General features: G+C 35.0%; 3 protein-coding genes and 1 pseudogene across 6 annotated transcripts; 2 read left to right on the forward strand and 2 right to left on the reverse strand.

The window, feature by feature from the left end:
- Positions 1–1,739: 1,739 nt before the first annotated feature.
- Positions 1,740–4,430, forward strand: LOC104702416 (protein PIN-LIKES 3). 3 transcript variants are annotated; one of them, XM_087459314.1, is made up of 10 exons: positions 1,740–2,262; positions 2,352–2,536; positions 2,636–2,715; positions 2,804–2,928; positions 3,020–3,141; positions 3,224–3,382; positions 3,474–3,566; positions 3,656–3,756; positions 3,844–4,082; positions 4,179–4,430. In XM_087459314.1, exons 2-10 carry the CDS (start codon positions 2,402–2,404, stop codon positions 4,301–4,303), a joined length of 1,179 nt encoding a protein of 392 aa, XP_087315440.1. In that variant the 5' UTR covers positions 1,740–2,262; positions 2,352–2,401; the 3' UTR covers positions 4,304–4,430. The 3 variants fall into 3 exon arrangements, with proteins under 3 accessions (XP_087315440.1, XP_087315439.1, XP_087315441.1); XM_087459313.1 differs by having other exon boundaries at positions 1,751–2,225; XM_087459315.1 differs by having other exon boundaries at positions 1,809–2,256.
- A 2,684-nt stretch (positions 4,431–7,114) lies between these two features.
- LOC104702419 (protein PIN-LIKES 3-like) lies at positions 7,115–9,193 on the forward strand (annotated as a pseudogene). Its single transcript, XR_015562374.1, has 9 exons — positions 7,115–7,274; positions 7,373–7,452; positions 7,532–7,656; positions 7,757–7,878; positions 7,953–8,108; positions 8,188–8,280; positions 8,363–8,463; positions 8,568–8,824; positions 8,934–9,193. The product of XR_015562374.1 is annotated as a protein PIN-LIKES 3-like (transcript).
- Positions 9,139–11,425, reverse strand: LOC104702421 (cyclin-dependent kinase B2-1). The gene is made up of 8 exons (XM_010418272.3): positions 10,922–11,425; positions 10,499–10,640; positions 10,329–10,390; positions 10,122–10,233; positions 9,901–9,994; positions 9,738–9,807; positions 9,521–9,659; positions 9,139–9,436 (listed from the first exon to the last, which is right to left on the reverse strand). The coding sequence occupies exons 1-8, from the start codon at positions 11,146–11,148 to the stop codon at positions 9,341–9,343; spliced, it is 942 nt and encodes a 313-aa protein (XP_010416574.1). The 5' UTR covers positions 11,149–11,425; the 3' UTR covers positions 9,139–9,340.
- A 117-nt stretch (positions 11,426–11,542) lies between these two features.
- LOC104702422 (pyrophosphate--fructose 6-phosphate 1-phosphotransferase subunit alpha 2) lies at positions 11,543–15,940 on the reverse strand. Its single transcript, XM_010418273.3, has 18 exons — positions 15,660–15,940; positions 15,029–15,201; positions 14,818–14,930; positions 14,608–14,682; positions 14,403–14,516; positions 14,212–14,279; positions 14,005–14,088; positions 13,819–13,872; positions 13,528–13,608; positions 13,345–13,438; positions 13,180–13,253; positions 12,984–13,094; positions 12,855–12,899; positions 12,720–12,776; positions 12,518–12,622; positions 12,317–12,433; positions 12,099–12,202; positions 11,543–12,011 (listed from the first exon to the last, which is right to left on the reverse strand). The coding sequence occupies exons 1-18, from the start codon at positions 15,747–15,749 to the stop codon at positions 11,717–11,719; spliced, it is 1,854 nt and encodes a 617-aa protein (XP_010416575.1). The 5' UTR covers positions 15,750–15,940; the 3' UTR covers positions 11,543–11,716.
- Between the last annotated feature and the right edge of the window lie 761 nt (positions 15,941–16,701).

Here is a 16,701-nt window from a genome sequence, read left to right on the forward strand (position 1 = left end):
CAGGAAAGCAACTTACATTTTTGTGTAGTAGGATATGATTATTTTAATTTCAATAGGACATTTATATTCGACTGTTTCAAAAGTGGCTAACATTTATTTCTTGCATTGAATTTTGTGGTTGTGCTTGTACACAGCATATTTTTTCTCGTTATCATTAACATTCAATTATCTGGTACGCAACGCAACTACTTATTTAGGTCCCGGCCAGCATATATTTTATGGTGGTTATACACAGCTACATGCAAATTCTGTCAAAAACTTTTAAAATGTTATGAAGTAAATGCTTATGATTGATCTTAAAAACAAAAAACTACTTAGGTCTCCAACAGTATTGTTATCTTCTTCTTTTTAAACATGTTTTTTTTTCTTTCAAATTTCTTACATTGGACGCGAAACGATCCAGTTTCACTTAAATGTATTTCTTCCATAATGTGAGATTCACATTTATAAAAGTTCTTTGGGTAATGAGTGATTCGTTTATATTTTTCATTTAAAAAAAATATCGTTTTAATATTTTATTTTCTTTCATAAAAAGTATAATCGTTTTGTGTTTTTATGCATTTTTTTATAAATCTCATTCTATCATTATTATTTGAACTTATTAATGAGAGAAATAATATTAAGAAAAGGTAGAAATAAAGGTTGTATATTATTCTTAATTTATGTAAAAAATACTAAGATATATATATATGATAATGAGAACATGATATGCTCCTATGAATATGCTCTTTGAGAGAGAGTAGAGTATGATATGTATGAATATTCTTTTTGTTTTGTAATGTACTAAACTTACTCTTCACATCGTGTTCAATTGTTGTCAACTTGCTTCTAGATCATCTCATATTGATTTCACTTAAATTTTTTTATAAAGGTCCATCTCACATTTAGATCGGCAACAATTTTTTTTTTTTTTTTTTGAATGGTAACATAGACCTGTACCAGCAGAACCCCAGCCGCACCATCCCGCATCCTCCGATCCATTCAAACTCTTTAGTATCGACAAGCACCTTACCTAGCTAAACCTAAACGACCGTTCAACATTGGGTTAAAAATGCATGTTGAATCTTACAAAAAAAAAAAATATATTGTATGATTGAAACATTTATGAAAACAATTCGGCATATGTATAGATGACAAAGCAAAAAACAAAAGCATTATATATTGTTCTTTTGGTCTAAAAACCATTCGTTGATTCGATGAACACTTTTGCGATAAGTCCACATCTTGGGCAAGGAAAGAACCAGAAACATGGGTACGTAACGTAAGTATCGTAGTCGCTCTGGCGAAAGCTATGACGACGAAGATAAAAGCCACATGTGCCATGAAAAATGTATAAACGACAATATACGAAACAAAACAAAGACCTGCTTTTATTTAACTAATAATAAATTAATTAAAAATAAACACAGTGACTGACCCGCTTGAGTTGAGTATTTCAAAAATTGTGGATAATATTTTATTTGGTATATATTTTCTATAAATCCAGAAAATACATATACGAACGTCTGCATGTTACATACTTACTTACATATAATATATATCAAGCTAGTTGTCAAAATTGCTAAGCCAAGAAATCTGCGATAACGTATATATCGTTGATTTGTTCCTTACGGAACTCTCTTAAAACTAATCAAAGAAAAAAAAAAAAGATGTAAAAAAGTCTGACCCGGATCATGCGGACGGACACCAAGTTGGTTGTGCTTCTACATATATATACAATGCAATATAATTTTGTAAATAAAATTTCGTAGAAAGAAAATATGAAATTCTCTTCCCATTAAAGATCCATAGAATAATAAAAATAATTTACTTTGCTTTTAAATAATATTCTCTCTCTTTCTTAATATATGATGTTTAGAGAAATATTTTTGTTTCATAAGATAGGATACTTCCGGCAATTTTTAGATTAAATTTATATTTTATATTATGCATATTTGTTTATAATTGATTAAAATTTTTAAAAGTAACTATTTTTTAATATGCATGTTTTCACTGAACATCCTATATTTTGAAACAGAGAGAATAATAAAAAAATAATAATTTTGTTGTGTTTTTGGTATTAAATCGTTTATTTTGGGATAGAACAAGAATTTTAAATAGTATTATTATTATATAGAGAGACGCCGCAACGCTCTTCTCTTTCATATAGAGAAAGAGAGTTCCGATTGTTCTGGATTCTTATTATACGGCGGCGTTATTCTCACTGTCACCGGCGAATAACCTCTGTCTCTCTCTCCCTTTTCCTCTACAACAACAGTAGCTGTTTAGTTTCTCTTCGGTTTCTCCGAGTTGCTCTGTTTTCGTCGTCGGTTCTTGAAATCTTTTATTTTTTATTTTTTTGATGTTTTCAGATTGTGTATAGCTTAGCTTTGGAAGAATTAAAAAAAAAAAAAAAAAGATTATGAAGATATTGGATCTGTTCATCACTTCATTTAAACCAGTTGTGGAGATTCTTTTGATAACTTCTGTCGGATTCTATTTGGCTCTTGACGGTGTCAATCTTCTCGGTCAAGATGCTCGTAAACACTTGAACAACGTCAGTTATTTCTCGATTCTTACTTATATATATATGTAAAAAAGTATATAAAATTCTGATTTTCTAATTTCCCTTTTTTTTGTTTATGTATATGTATAGATTGTCTTCTATGTGTTTAGTCCTACGCTTATCGGAAGCCGTTTAGCTGATAGTGTTACTTACGAGAGCTTGGTGAAAATGTAAGTCTGTCATGAGTTTTTTCATTAGGATTAATTGCTCTTTTTTTTGGTTACTTATAATGGAAAAATGATGGTTTCGTTGCTGCAGGTGGTTTATGCCGATTAATATTCTGTTCACGTTCATGATTGGTTCCTTCTTGGGTTGGCTTGTTGTTGTCATCACTAAGCCACCTCGGCATCTTCGTGGTCTCGTTGTTGGTTGTTGTGCTGCTGGTATAACAAAAATAAAAACACTTAGCATGTGATGAATTTGTCTGATTTCAAGATGCGTTGCTGATGAGTATGTGAAACCCAAAAAAAACAGGGAATTTGGGGAATCTGCCACTTATCATTGTCCCAGCGGTTTGTAAAGAAAAAGGAGGTCCCTTTGGAGATCCTGAGAGTTGTCAGAAATATGGACTGGGTTATGTTTCTCTCTCTATGGCTGTAAGTTTCTCTGTCTCTCTTTCTTCAAGATTGTTTTATCAGTGTGTATTATCATGACACTGTACTTGGTAAATGTTTTTAGATAGGAGCTGTTTACATATGGACTTACGTGTACAATCTTATGCGTGTGCTATCCAACTCTCCTGTTGAAATCCCACATGACTCTGTTGAATCGAACTACGACAGCTGCAAAGTCCCACTCATTTCTTCACCGGAAGAAGAAGAAGAAGACTACCATAAGGTTTCCATCTTCACTCAATAACTTTGATTAATCATCAATGTGGGAATCATCTTTTTGGCAGTGAGTGTCTGTGTGTGTGTGTCTGTGACAGGTTGGTAGGTGGGAAAAAGTCAAGCGAAGAGTTGTTTCACTGTCAGAGAAAGTCAACCTTGGGACAATATTTGCTCCATCAACTATTGCTGCGGTTTGTGTGTTTAAAGACTCCTTTTCTATGCATTATAGATCTCACTCACTCTAGTGTAATCTTCCCAACTTTTCTTCTTCTGTTGTCAGATGATCGCGCTTGTGATCGGGATCATCACTCCTATAAGAAAGCTAGTAATCGGCACAGAAGCTCCTCTCCGGGTTCTTCAAGACTCAGTAACTCTAGTGGGGTAATTGTAGTTTAAGACTCGGTACTCAAAAATGATTTATCTCTTAGGAAAAACTGTTTCTTAATGTATTGTTTCTTTTGGATGAAGAGATGGGGCCATTCCTGCTATTACCTTGATTATTGGAGGAAACCTACTCAAAGGTATGAGGAGTTCAGGAATGAAAATGTCCAGCATTATCGGCGTCCTCGTTGCGCGTTACGTTTTGCTGCCTATTTGCGGTGTTTTAATCGTAAGAGGAGCATATAAGTTGGATTTAATCACGAAAGAGCCCTTGTACCAGTTCGTTCTTCTTCTTCAGTATGCTGTCCCACCAGCTATGAATCTAGGTTTCATTGCTTCAAACCAACTCTCTCTTTATAAGTACAGTTACTTCTTTCCGATAAGATACATCATTCATTATAAGTTTTACTTACTTTTTGCAGGTACAATTACTCAGTTATTTGGAACTGGGGAGAGTGAATGCTCAGTGATGATGCTCTGGACTTACTCTTTAGCTTCGGTTTCACTCACTGTTTGGCCCACATTCTTTATGTGGCTTGTGGCCTAAGCCTCCATACTCATCTTGTTATACGTATCCCATATTCATTCAATAATTGTTCTTAGACTTCTAGGTGATTGGATCATGTATAATAGAGAATATATATACTCTTAAAATGATATAAGCTTTTTATACATTCTTTGGGCTTACAGTTAGAAAGATCAAGTCCAGCCTCACCAAGGTTTGGAACAGATTAGGAGAAACTCTTGCTACTATTTTGACCCTCACTGACCCATCAAGAGATTGTGAGGCTTAAAATCTGTGTTATGAAACCAGGATAAGTAGTAACACTCTAGTGGTGAGTGTTCTGATGAATTTCTTGAATCAGTTTTCCCATGTATCTCAAACCTAAAATCCAACTCTAACTCTAAGATGAATTGTCTAATTAACATCAGATTTGAGATTATCATGTAACATCTCTAGCCGTTTAGTATCGTTAAACATCTACCTAGGATCACGTTCATGACTTCCACATCAGGAGGGTTTGAGATACTCAATTGATACTAATAAAAATGTATGGTAAAATAACATTTTTGGACGAATTATTAGAGAATAGGCTCCAAAATATACTATGTAAAATTTGTAGTACAGAAACATTTTAGTTTATGAAAGATTCGCCAGAAGATAGATGACAATGACAAAAAAAAGAAGAAAAAAATTGTTTAAAAATCAATCAACATCATTGTTCTTTACCATACGATGAACACTATGTGACAATCTCCCCATCTTCACAAAGAACCTTTGAACCACAAAGTAACATGACGACGTTTCCGATTTGTATTCTCTTCTCATATAAAAGCATCACTATGTAACAACCCGCACATAGTAGGAATAAATCGATTTTAAGAAAATTATTATAAGTAAAATTATTATCTTAAAACCAATATCTATTTGTGTCAAACATAATATCTAACTAAAGTTTTTTATTTATTTAACCAAAGCTGTATTTTTTCGTGTACAAATACGTTTCACCCATGAAATATTTGAATGTGTAATGTGTTTTATGGTAGACAAAATATTGATAAAATATTACTATTTATTGCAACATGTTGGTTTAAAAATCAAATTCATATCTTAGTTTATTTTGTAATCATAACAATTTTGCATGTTTCTTACATAACAACATATACTAAATTACCCGGTAGTTTAATTATTTACTTTTATTATATGTTAGTAACAGTTGGATTCTAAACTAAATTTTCTGAAGGTAATCTAATTTACTGATTTATTTTTTTTGATTAGGCTATTTAAATCTTTTGAGTTAGTTGGTTTGTTAATATTTTCCATAAATGACTGATTATTACCAAAAAACCATTATGAAAAAATTAATGAAATTCCAAAATCAATGTATTCTTGTAAGAATACATTTCACCCGTAAAATATGTGAATGTGGTAAAGAAAATATTTATAAAATATTACAATTCATGGCAATATATATTTTTGTGTGTTTTAAAAATCAAATTTATATTTATGGTTTATCGAGTAACTATAACAATTTTGTATAATCTAGTCACTCATTTTAAATATATTATGATTTTTTTTTTGGTACTAAGTTTATTTATAATGATAAAGGTTATTGTCTTATTTCTTTTTAATAGCACATAGATGAATATACAATTGTAACGTATATTCATATTCGGTTATCAATATTTCTATTTTTAATGAATAATGACACTAAATATTGAGATTAATTAGTTTACATAGTTAGATATATATATATATATATAAATAGTCACACAGCATGATATCCCCTAATTTGTTGTCATTTTTATATTTATTTATGAATATATATAAGTCTATATTTATTGGGAATTAAGTTTCTTTTAATGAGTTGGAGATAATTCAGAGGTAATATACTTCTTGCTATAATCAATTATAATAACTATTGAAAACTTGTTATTTAAATTACTATGGTAATAATACTAACATAAAAAATAACATTTTGTTTTTTATATGATTATGTTAATAAGTTATATGTTTTTTTATCTTTATTAACTTTATATTAATTGATATGTTTTTATAGCCTTTTTAGAATATTTTACTTATACTGATTTTAAGAAATCAATATATCTTTGACTTGTATATTTGTAAGCCAATTTTAGTGAAATTTTGCCGTAAAATAGTATGTAATTATTTAATTAGTTTTAATATTTGATATTAACATTTTTGTGAGAAATGATGACATATCTAATTATTATTCAGTTAATTTTTTTTTTATAAATATAATGACATGCTAATGTAATTAAGTAGAAAAATTAAGGGTTTTTGTTAAAATGTGTATAGAGTTCTCTGGCCGCCACTATAGGGAATTCACATTTCACATCACAATATACGTAACAAACAAGAACCTTTTAAGAAGTTTCCAAAAATTGTGGATTTTTTTTTTCTTCTTGGTATCTCTATCAAGGAAATTAATTGAATAATAACTTTAATATATATATATATATATATTTCATGAATTAGGAAAGAAACAATTATAGTACAGGAACGTCTGTATAGAAAATACTATAATAAAAAAAGTATTACAACAAAAGGACAGGAACTTAAGAGTTATCATAAGTTTGTAAGTTCAGAATCATGTTGGACTTCAAAAAGGAGCTAGCTAGGAATCTATGATCGTTGGTTTATTTTTTTCATATGGAACAAAACAGTTCTTACTCTATCTCTAGATCTCTCTATCACACACTTCCTATAGAAAGGTACTTTACCATTTCAATCGAATTCTAGAAAACTTATCGGAGAAATCTAGCTCTGTTATCAGCTCCACTAGTTCATTGTTTCTTGTGCTCAAATCATGAATATAATTACATTTGCAGATTCTAGATTTGGAAGAATAAAAAAAAATTGGATGTAGAGATGAAGCTTTTGGAGTTGTTTATAGCTTCATCGAAACCAGTTGTGGAGACTCTGTTTTGGATTTTATTTGGCTCTCGACAGAGTCAATCTTCTTGGTCATGATGCTCGCAAACATTTGAACAATGTCCGTTTATAACTTTGTTTCACTCTCTTTTCTAACATATCCAGAATGATTCAACTTGATTTCTCTGTTATTTTGTGTGTGTGTGTGTGTGTATATAGATTGTCTTCTATGTGTTTAGTCCTTCGCTTATTGGAAGCCGCTTAGCAGATAGTGTTACATATGAAAGCTTGGTTAAAATGTAAGTCAATATTGAGATTTCCATAATGAGTTAATCAGTCCGATATTATATCTTTGCTCAATGATGGATTTTGCTGCAGGTGGTTTATGCCGGTTAATGTTATGCTCACATTCATCATTGGTTCGTTACTCGGCTGGATTGTTATTGTCATCACTAAGCCTCCTTCGCATCTTCGTGGTCTCATCATTAGTTGCTGTGCTTCTGGTAAAAGCCTTAAAATATACTATATAATAACAGAATCTGTTGCCCTTGTTCTCCTATGTCTTGCTTATGAAATGTGATGATGAATGAAACTGAAAACCAGGGAATTTGGGAACAATGCCTCTCAGAATCATCCCAGCCATTTGTAAAGAGAAAGGAGGTCCATTTGGAGATCCTAAGAGTTGCGAGAAATATGGAATGGGTTATGTAACACTCTCCATGACTGTAAGTTCTCTCTCCATGACTGTAAGATTGTATATGTAAGTCCATGAGTACACTTTATTTGTATACGTTATTAGATGGGAACGGTGTACTCATGGACTTACATATACAATCTTATGCGTGTGCTTTCGAACTCTCCCGTCGAAACCCAACATTCTGTTGAATCCAACTACAACAGCTGCAAAGTCCCACTTATTTCTTCCAAGGAAGAAGAAGAAGACAACCATAATAAGGTCTCATCATCACTCAATAATTAATAACTCTTCATAATCAGTGTTTAATCCTTTTGGTATGTGACTGTGTGTGTGACAGGTTGGGAGGTGGGAAAAACTTAAGCAAAGAGTTGTTTCTCTGTCGGAGAAAGTCGACCTTGCGTCAATATTTGCTCCAGCAACTATTGCTGCGGTTTGTGTTTCAGACTTACAGTGGCTCCTTTTCATATACATTCAAGATATCACACTAATCTTTCTTACCTTTCTGTTTTCAGATTATCGCCCTCGTGATTGGGCTTATCACTCCGTTAAGGAACCTACTAATCGGCACAGTAGCGCCTCTCCGTGTCATTCAAGACTCATTAACTCTATTGGGGTAAATTTTAGAACAGACGACTCATTATCTTAGTAGCAGCTCAACAATGATTCATCTCTTGGAAAAACTCACTTTTTTATGTGTCCTGTTTCTTTTGGCTGAAGAGATGGGGCCATTCCTGCTATGACCCTGATTATGGGAGGAAACCTACTTAAAGGTCTGACGATGAGTTCAGGAATAACGAGTTCAGGAATTACAAAGTCCAGCATTATCGGCGTCTTGGTTGCACGTTACATTTTGCTGCCTATTAGCGGTGTTTTAATCGTGAGAGGAGCATATAAGTTGGATTTAGTTACCTCAGAACCCTTGTACCAATTCGTTCTTCTTCTCCAGTATGCTGTCCCACCAGCCATGAATCTAGGCTCGTTGCTGCAGCAAACCAACTCTTTAACTTGAGAAATATTAGTTGCTTGTGACTTGTGTGGATCATCAGATCATTGGATTTACTTCATCGATCACTCACTTTGCAGGTACAATGACCCAATTATTCGGGTCTGGGGAGAGTGAATGCTCAGTGATTATGCTCTGGACTTACTCTTTGGCTTCGATTTCACTCACTCTTTGGCCTACATTCTTCATGTGGCTTGTGGCTTAAACACCACCCCACACTGGAACATGTTATACTTATCCATTTATTCAAGAATTGTTCTTAGACTTCCAGATGACTGGATCATATGCATAATTGCAAATTTTTATATATTCTCAAGACGTTAAAGCCGTTTGATACAAATATTCGAACAGAAAGAAACAACAATCAGAAGTGATATTCTGCTTGAAAGAAGGATGATTCCTAGAGGGGGAAGCAGCACACTAGAGATATGCTAGAAAGAAGCAAAACAATAAAACTGGGAAAGATACTAACTGAAGATTTAAATCCTTAGAGAGAAGACTTGTCTGGCAGATCATTAAAGTAAGGATGCTCCATAGCCATCTTCGCTGAGATTCGTTTCGCTGGCTCGTACTGCAGCATTTTCTGTTCAAGACAGACAAATAACGCAATTAGTTCATCTGTTGAGTGTGTGTGTTTTGATAACTAATTAAAGAACTCTAGACTTACAGAGAGAAGATCAAGTCCAGCCTCGTCGAGGTTTGGAACAGCTGAGGAGAGACTCGAGGGTTTCCACTGTGGGTATTCATGCCAGTTCTTGAGTGTGTTCACGCCAGGCCACATTTCTTCATTGGGTGTCCCAAACAACCTGGAAGAGCGACACAATGAACAAAGGTTTTGTTGTGTTTGTCATGTAAAAGGTTGAAGAATCAGGACAGAGACTTACTTGAAAATATGGAGGAGCTGTTGGAGCTCAGAGTCTCCCTGAAAGATTGCCTGGTTGGTCACAAGTTCAGCTGTAAATGGTAAAGTAACAATATGTTAGCTGCTAGTACTTTATAAATCAAGATTGATAGTTAAATCAACGAGGCTGAAAGGGGAATACGTACCAAAAATGCAGCCAACAGACCACATATCCACAGCTGTAGAGTAGTGGGTAGCGCCAAGAAGAACTTCTGGAGCTCTGTACCACAGTGTCAATATCTGTTGCAATGGAAAGCCAATTCAAAACCATAAGTTGTAGGTTCATAAAAATACATATGTTGAGATCAGACAAACAGGGATAGGAGGGGTAAGCACAATACAAAGAAACAGTGTCAACATAGATTACCTCATGGGTATACTTCTTCATTGGCAGAGTGAAGGCTCTTGCTAAACCAAGATCTGCAATTTTGAGCCTCATCGTCTTGGGATCCATCAAGAGATTGTGAGGCTTAAGATCTCTGTTATGATCTCACACCAGGATAAGTAGTAAGAACAGAGATCTCTATTTCAAATCATTGTCACTTGAAATTTGAAACAATGGAAAATAGTTCACCTGTGCAATATCCCGTGGCCATGGCAGAAAGCCATTCCTTTACAAAGTTGGTACATCAAGCTCTGCGAATAGTTTCAGTTCAGAATGTTGTTTTAATGGACATTATTATATCAAGTGATTCACATAACGAAGTTAAAGAGAGATGTCAAAAAAAAAAAAAAAATAAAGACCTTGATAGTGTGGGGTGGAATGTTCTTGCCAGTGCTACGGAAACTTCTGATGAATTTCTTGACATCAGTATCCAAGTATTCAAAGACCAGGTACAGTACAGTTTTGCCTTCTTTGCTTAGTCCTTGCTTAACGTCCATCAACCTATAGAAGATATAAGATGACAATCAGGTTCTCTGAGATTTGATTATTGCAATCACTAGAACACTAACTCAAGATTCAACAAATTCCACAGATCTATGAACAGTTACTAAACTCAAGATTTTCTTAATTGAGAATCTATCTAATCTGGAAAACAAGCGAGATAGTGATAGAATCGACTGATGCAAACCCTAGCGCAGATTAAAAAAAAAAAAGAGACACGATCGATAGATTAAAAAAAATTGGGGGAGATTATAAAAGCAATAAGCGGTAAAAACCCTAACCTAACGATGTGGGGATCGCGAGCGAGCATGCGCAAGATGGAGATCTCGCGGAGAGTGGTGGAAGGAACGCCTTCTTCGTCCTCATGGAGACGCGTCTTCTTCAGAGCGACGATTTTGCCGGTAGCTTTCTCTCTGGCTCTGTAAACTTTCCCGTAAGTCCCTTCCCCAACTTTCTCAAGCTTCTCGAAAGCGTCCATGGCGGAAACAGCTATTACTCCCTCGTCCATCTCTCTAATTCTCTCTCTCTCTCTAGAAATCTTCTTCGGCTCTCACTCTCTCAATTGGGTTTCTTAGAATTGGGAAAAGTGAGTTGACGGAGAAACAAAGTGTATAGAACGGTTTATATAAATTAAATGAGATTGAAAATGCAAGATTCCTTTTTTCCTGAGCTTTCCACAACGGATCAATTTTCGAAATTCAAACTGGAGCGGTCTTTTGAAAAACGCATCTTTTTTCTTCTTCTTCTTAATTTGGTTAAGATTTATCAATTCGTATCCACTTGTCATTATTACACGTAGTTAGTGACCAACATTTGTGTAACGCTTCACATACAAAGCGGTATGATCGAAAAGGTCATCAGAAGATTATTGCGCACACACGCACTTCTCTATCAAAAAAGCATTACTCAAATCCTTAACTTTGATTATTCTGTTCCTAAACTCAACCTTGAACAATAGAGTTACGTCAGTCAAAAGACGACTTTAATATAGAAGAAAAAGAGAGAGGTAATGAGGTTTATGATTAAGTGGATGACCAATTAAACAAAAAAAACTTGGGGGATATAATAAAAATTCTTTAAGCATACTGCTGACCGCTGGTAGAAGAAGATGAGATTGTAGTGAGAACGTCAGTCACCGAAGACATAACACTCAATGCCGCTTTCAAAACATCTTGAGAGCAACCCGGTCTCACTATCGTCCTCACCTGATCAAGATACTCCTGCAGCTTCTTGATTCTTCCCATGTAATCTTGGTCTTCTACACACAGACTTACCGCTTTTGCATCTGCACCTGGACCATCGTACTGGACAGGTCCTGGGTTTCTGTACATATCTTCCATCAAGAATTTATGCGCGTTTTGTCTCAATAGACTGCAAAATCATTTGACAGATAATTACTTAGATGTCGTTCATTCTAATGTTGTTGTATATGACAGAATGATGAAGAACAAATCTTACTCGTATGCTTTGCCTTTCAAGTCCACTGCAGCTGGATGAATTACAGGTCTACCGATTGAAGTAGAACCAGAATTTTGGGACCAACGCTTAACCGTCATCATTGCCTAACGTTAAACAGAGAAAGGATAGGGTCAGTAAATCTGAAACTTGCAGTCAGGAAGAACAAACATTTACAAAACAAAAGTTCCATCTTATAAACAAGTGAGACAAAACTCAACTGAGATAGGTGCAGCCCCGCATTTCCATTTGTTTACAGGACACTTCAGGTTAGTCACTGTTGCCATGTAACCATTCAAACCAGCTGCAAGGATGTGGTAACATACATGCCCAAGAACCTGCATGAAATTTATGATCAATGGTGTGAGTAACCAAGATATAAAACTTGCAACAGCATTGTAGTGATGATGGAAATTACATACATAGGCATAGTCACAATCGAATTTTGATGGAAGTGATCCACGGGCTTGGTAGCCAAAAAAGTGGCAGATGGCGTTGAATTTCTTCCCCTTGTATGTCCCTTCTTTCTGTCATTTTCAAAAATTAGTGTTAGGGGCAAGATTGATTTCGTATCCCATGAACAACCTGCATGTTCAGGCAAGGTGAAAAAAAAGTGCAACTTACCAAGCGCTTGTTCATTTCAGTCTCCACAAGATAAGCTAGAAGTTTCTCTGTCTCAATCTAGGGAAGATAGCAAATAAACAATTAGACTTCCAAGTTTTTATAGCAAAGTAGCTCCATCATTTTCTTTCTTCTTACCTGGGATAGCTGAGCAGAATCATCAGACTCGGGATGGAGAAGTAGCTGCAGCAATAGACAACAAATTCATAAGTATGCTTTTACATGTGAGGAAGACAAAAAAAAAAGTACCATGCCAAAGATTATAACCTGTTTCTTAATGAATGGGGGTAAAAACTCAAACAAAGCAGATGACCAAGGTGACAGCTGAGAAGAAATATTATCAGTATGCACACCCTCTTTGAGCAATCCATGAATTTCCTGCATACGTACAATGTTTCTGTAAGTATCCGGAAAAATAGTTTTTCAAATGAGATATAATTGCTTGCCAGTACTGAATCATTACCTTCAACAGAGCATAGAGTTCAGGGATACTCTCAACGAGCCCTTCAGGAATTAGGATAACTCCATGATTTTTGTCTGGTACAAATAATCGGTTTATCAATAGAGTTAATAGATAAGCAAAAGACATCACTACCAAAATAGCACAAACTCGTTATAATTATGAGACCTTGTTCTGCTCTTGCTTGAACAGCATCACAGATTTGTTTTGTGATGTCAAATATTGTGAGCTTAGATGCTGTAACCTCCTCACCCAGTATCACCTGAGACAATCGCATCACAAGCAAATGAGAAACTAGAGACAGCATTGCCAACAACATTGATTATAGATATTCAGAAATTGCAAGAATACCATGTTTGGATGGGACTGAAGTGTACACTCAAGAGCAACATGTGAATGCTTCCGACCCATGAGACGGACGAAGTAATAATACTGGCAATACAGAGGAAAATATATTATTATTATTTAAAGATAATTGGATCACAGAATCATAAAAGAACCCAACTTAATGAAACCAGAAGAACTATATCAATATGAATACGAAATTCATTAAGTTGCGGCTAGACTGAAAATTTCAATGGTGTTGAGTGTCCTAGCAAGCTTTCTAAAACATAATAACGACCAGAAAGAATTAACATTTACCTTCTCTGCAGAAAGGGCATCAGTGCAGATATTGCTAATGAGCTGAGAATTCACCTGTACACGGTAAAATAACATTAGCATAAATAACGAGTAGAAGGTTACTCATCTGAAACGATTGGCGAGTGTAAGGAAGTAATGTTAGATACAATACCTACAAATAAAAGAACCCGAATGAAGGACAGTTACCTTGCATGTGGTGTCGAAACCAACGTTTGCTTCCACAAACTGATTCTTGAGGTCTCCATTGATAGTGACCGGAACACCAACTACCTGAAACATATTGGTAAATTATGCTGTTAAGGAACTCTACAGTAATAAGGTGCAACTGTCACTAAAATCTCCATCATTACAAGATCAGACAAAGAAAAAGATGAACTAGGGGAAAACTAGGACCTTTGTTGGGCATTTTGCTTCAGCGAAAAACTCAGCAAGGTGAGCAGCATCAGTGTTTGATGTTACACCTAACACATATAAATTATTGATTTAGAAAATACTGTGATGAACTTCAACAATACGATTTACGCAATTTGAAGTACATTAGATACTATCATAACAGACATCCAAAAAAGAAGAAAACTATGTACCTCCAATGATAACAAGGCCATCCAATTTCAAATCAGTGCAAGCTTTTAGTGCAGCATTAACTTGCTCGGTTGTTCGAATCTGATCCTTGGTTCTTCCAAGCAAATCAAAGCCACCTATACAACATTCATATAAATACAATCAGTCAGAAAGCAATAATAATAAAATCCTGAATTATAATAACACCGTCATTATCAAACAACCAACCTTGGTTTTTGTAGGTTTGGAGGACATCATCAGTGATCTCCAGGGTCTTTTGGGCAAAAAGACCTTCAGAACCACCTGTTGAAGGGTTACCAAAGTTTCTGATTAATGAGCAGGCACATATCAATATGGAAGCAAGACGCGAGTTTATAGCAAACAATAATGTTACAGAACAAGAAAGCCAAATAACTGATAAACAAAAACAGGACTTACCCAAAAATCCAAGCAAAGTGTTCTTGGCATTGTGGACTTTTAGAGCCTCGTAAAGACCCCAAACTACATTGTGGCCACCAGGAGCCTGCCTTCCAGAAAACACAATTCCGACCCTACAATAAAAAAAAAAAAAAAAAAACTAGCTCAAAACAACAACATAGCCACAGAGCAAGAATTACAGAGAACAAAATATATGCAGATGCATGCACACCTCTTGGCTGGATGCTCAGTAATGATCTGAGCATCAGGAACTTTAGCAGTTGCCCTGAGGAAGTGAGCCAAAGGCTGGCCTAGAGAATGAGGGAAAGCACGGGCAATGATATGAGCATCAGCGGCCTTTGCTACAGTGGTTCCATCACCAAGTTCCACACGGACAGTAGTTCCCTGTAATGTAAATCAAATCAACTACGGTTCAAAGACATTATAAAAACACTAATCCAGAAAATCACAATCAGTTCAATCACTACAAGTCACAGTGTTATTAATCAATCGAGGTAGTTTCACGTTAATTGGCAATTCTACCTACCACACTACACTGAAATATCAAATCAGACCGAAAACTCAAACGGACGAGTATAAGGGGATCTAAAACCCTAGATCACGATCATAACAACGGTGAAAACAGATCTGCATGAACGGAACCAACATTGCAAGTTCCTCAAGTGGAAAAAAATCACAATAAACAAGTCGAAGGGTTCAAGACGATATAGTGAGAAAACGAAACAAAGTAACAGATGATTTATCAAGATATACATAGAGATCCAAACATTGGAGACAGTGACAACAGAGAGAAGCAAGAGATCTAAGAGCATACGAATAAGAGGGAGAAGAAGAAGACGAACCTGGAGACAAGGAGGAAGCTCGGGGTGGTACTGAGATCGGAGTTGTTGAAGAGGAGAGAGTTCTCTGGGGATTCCGAAATCTGAATCCATGGGAGATAACTTTTTTTAGGTTTTTGTGAGAGAAATTAGGTTGGTGAGAGTGTCAGAGAGAATCGGAGAATTGCAGAGAGAGAGTTTTTTTTTTTCTTTTTCTTTGGTCCGTCAAAAGTATTTATATAGTATGCGCCGTGAGGAAGGGGACTTGGCGATACGATCAACCAAACAGCCAAAATTTGGTCTTCATTTTTTTCAGCTTCAGTCCACGCTTTTTACCCCTAGCTTTCGTGGATATTACGAGATTGCCACCGGACAGGAATACCCTTGGCGTACCTTTTCGGTTTGTTAAATGCCACTTTAATAATAAAAAATAGATCAATGCCCGGATTTGTCTAACATTATGGTTTAGTATTCAATTTTCTATGGGTTTATACTTTATATTATTTTAGACCGGCAAAATTGCAATCGTAAGTGTATGTAATTTAAAAGTTTGGTTTTGAGTTAAGGTTTATAAATGCGGTTAGCTTTTGGTTTAGTTCGAGTTGACAATTCCCACCTAAATGAGACCAAACTCCTAATTAAATTAATAAATAATAAACGCATATATTGATGCTAAAAGGGAGAGTGAAAGAGTACTACCAACTGACCAAAGGATAGGTGAAGGGTAAATACGGAAATAGCGTGAAGCAAATAAAAAGGAAACATTGGAGAATATAGCATTCGATAAGAGGGAATATACCTTTAGGTAATATTGTAATTACGAGGAAGGAATAAAGGCAAACATACAAGGAAACGAACACTCCTCTCGTTCCCTCTTCCCCAAGTATTGCCTGGAAAAGAAAAAAAACTACCCATAGAAATTTATTCTATCTTTTGTACCAATGTTTATATTTTAGTAATTTATGCACATGGTTTCTATTAAAAAAAAAAGTTGATGAATTTTGCTTATATATTTTTTTTTACCTGATTTGGGCTTTTAAGGTTTTTTTATTTACATGGCCCACAA

This window comes from Camelina sativa, chromosome 7 (genome assembly GCF_030686135.1).
Source record: "Camelina sativa cultivar CO46 ecotype springtype chromosome 7, ASM3068613v1".
NCBI classification, from domain to species: domain Eukaryota; kingdom Viridiplantae; phylum Streptophyta; class Magnoliopsida; order Brassicales; family Brassicaceae; genus Camelina; species Camelina sativa.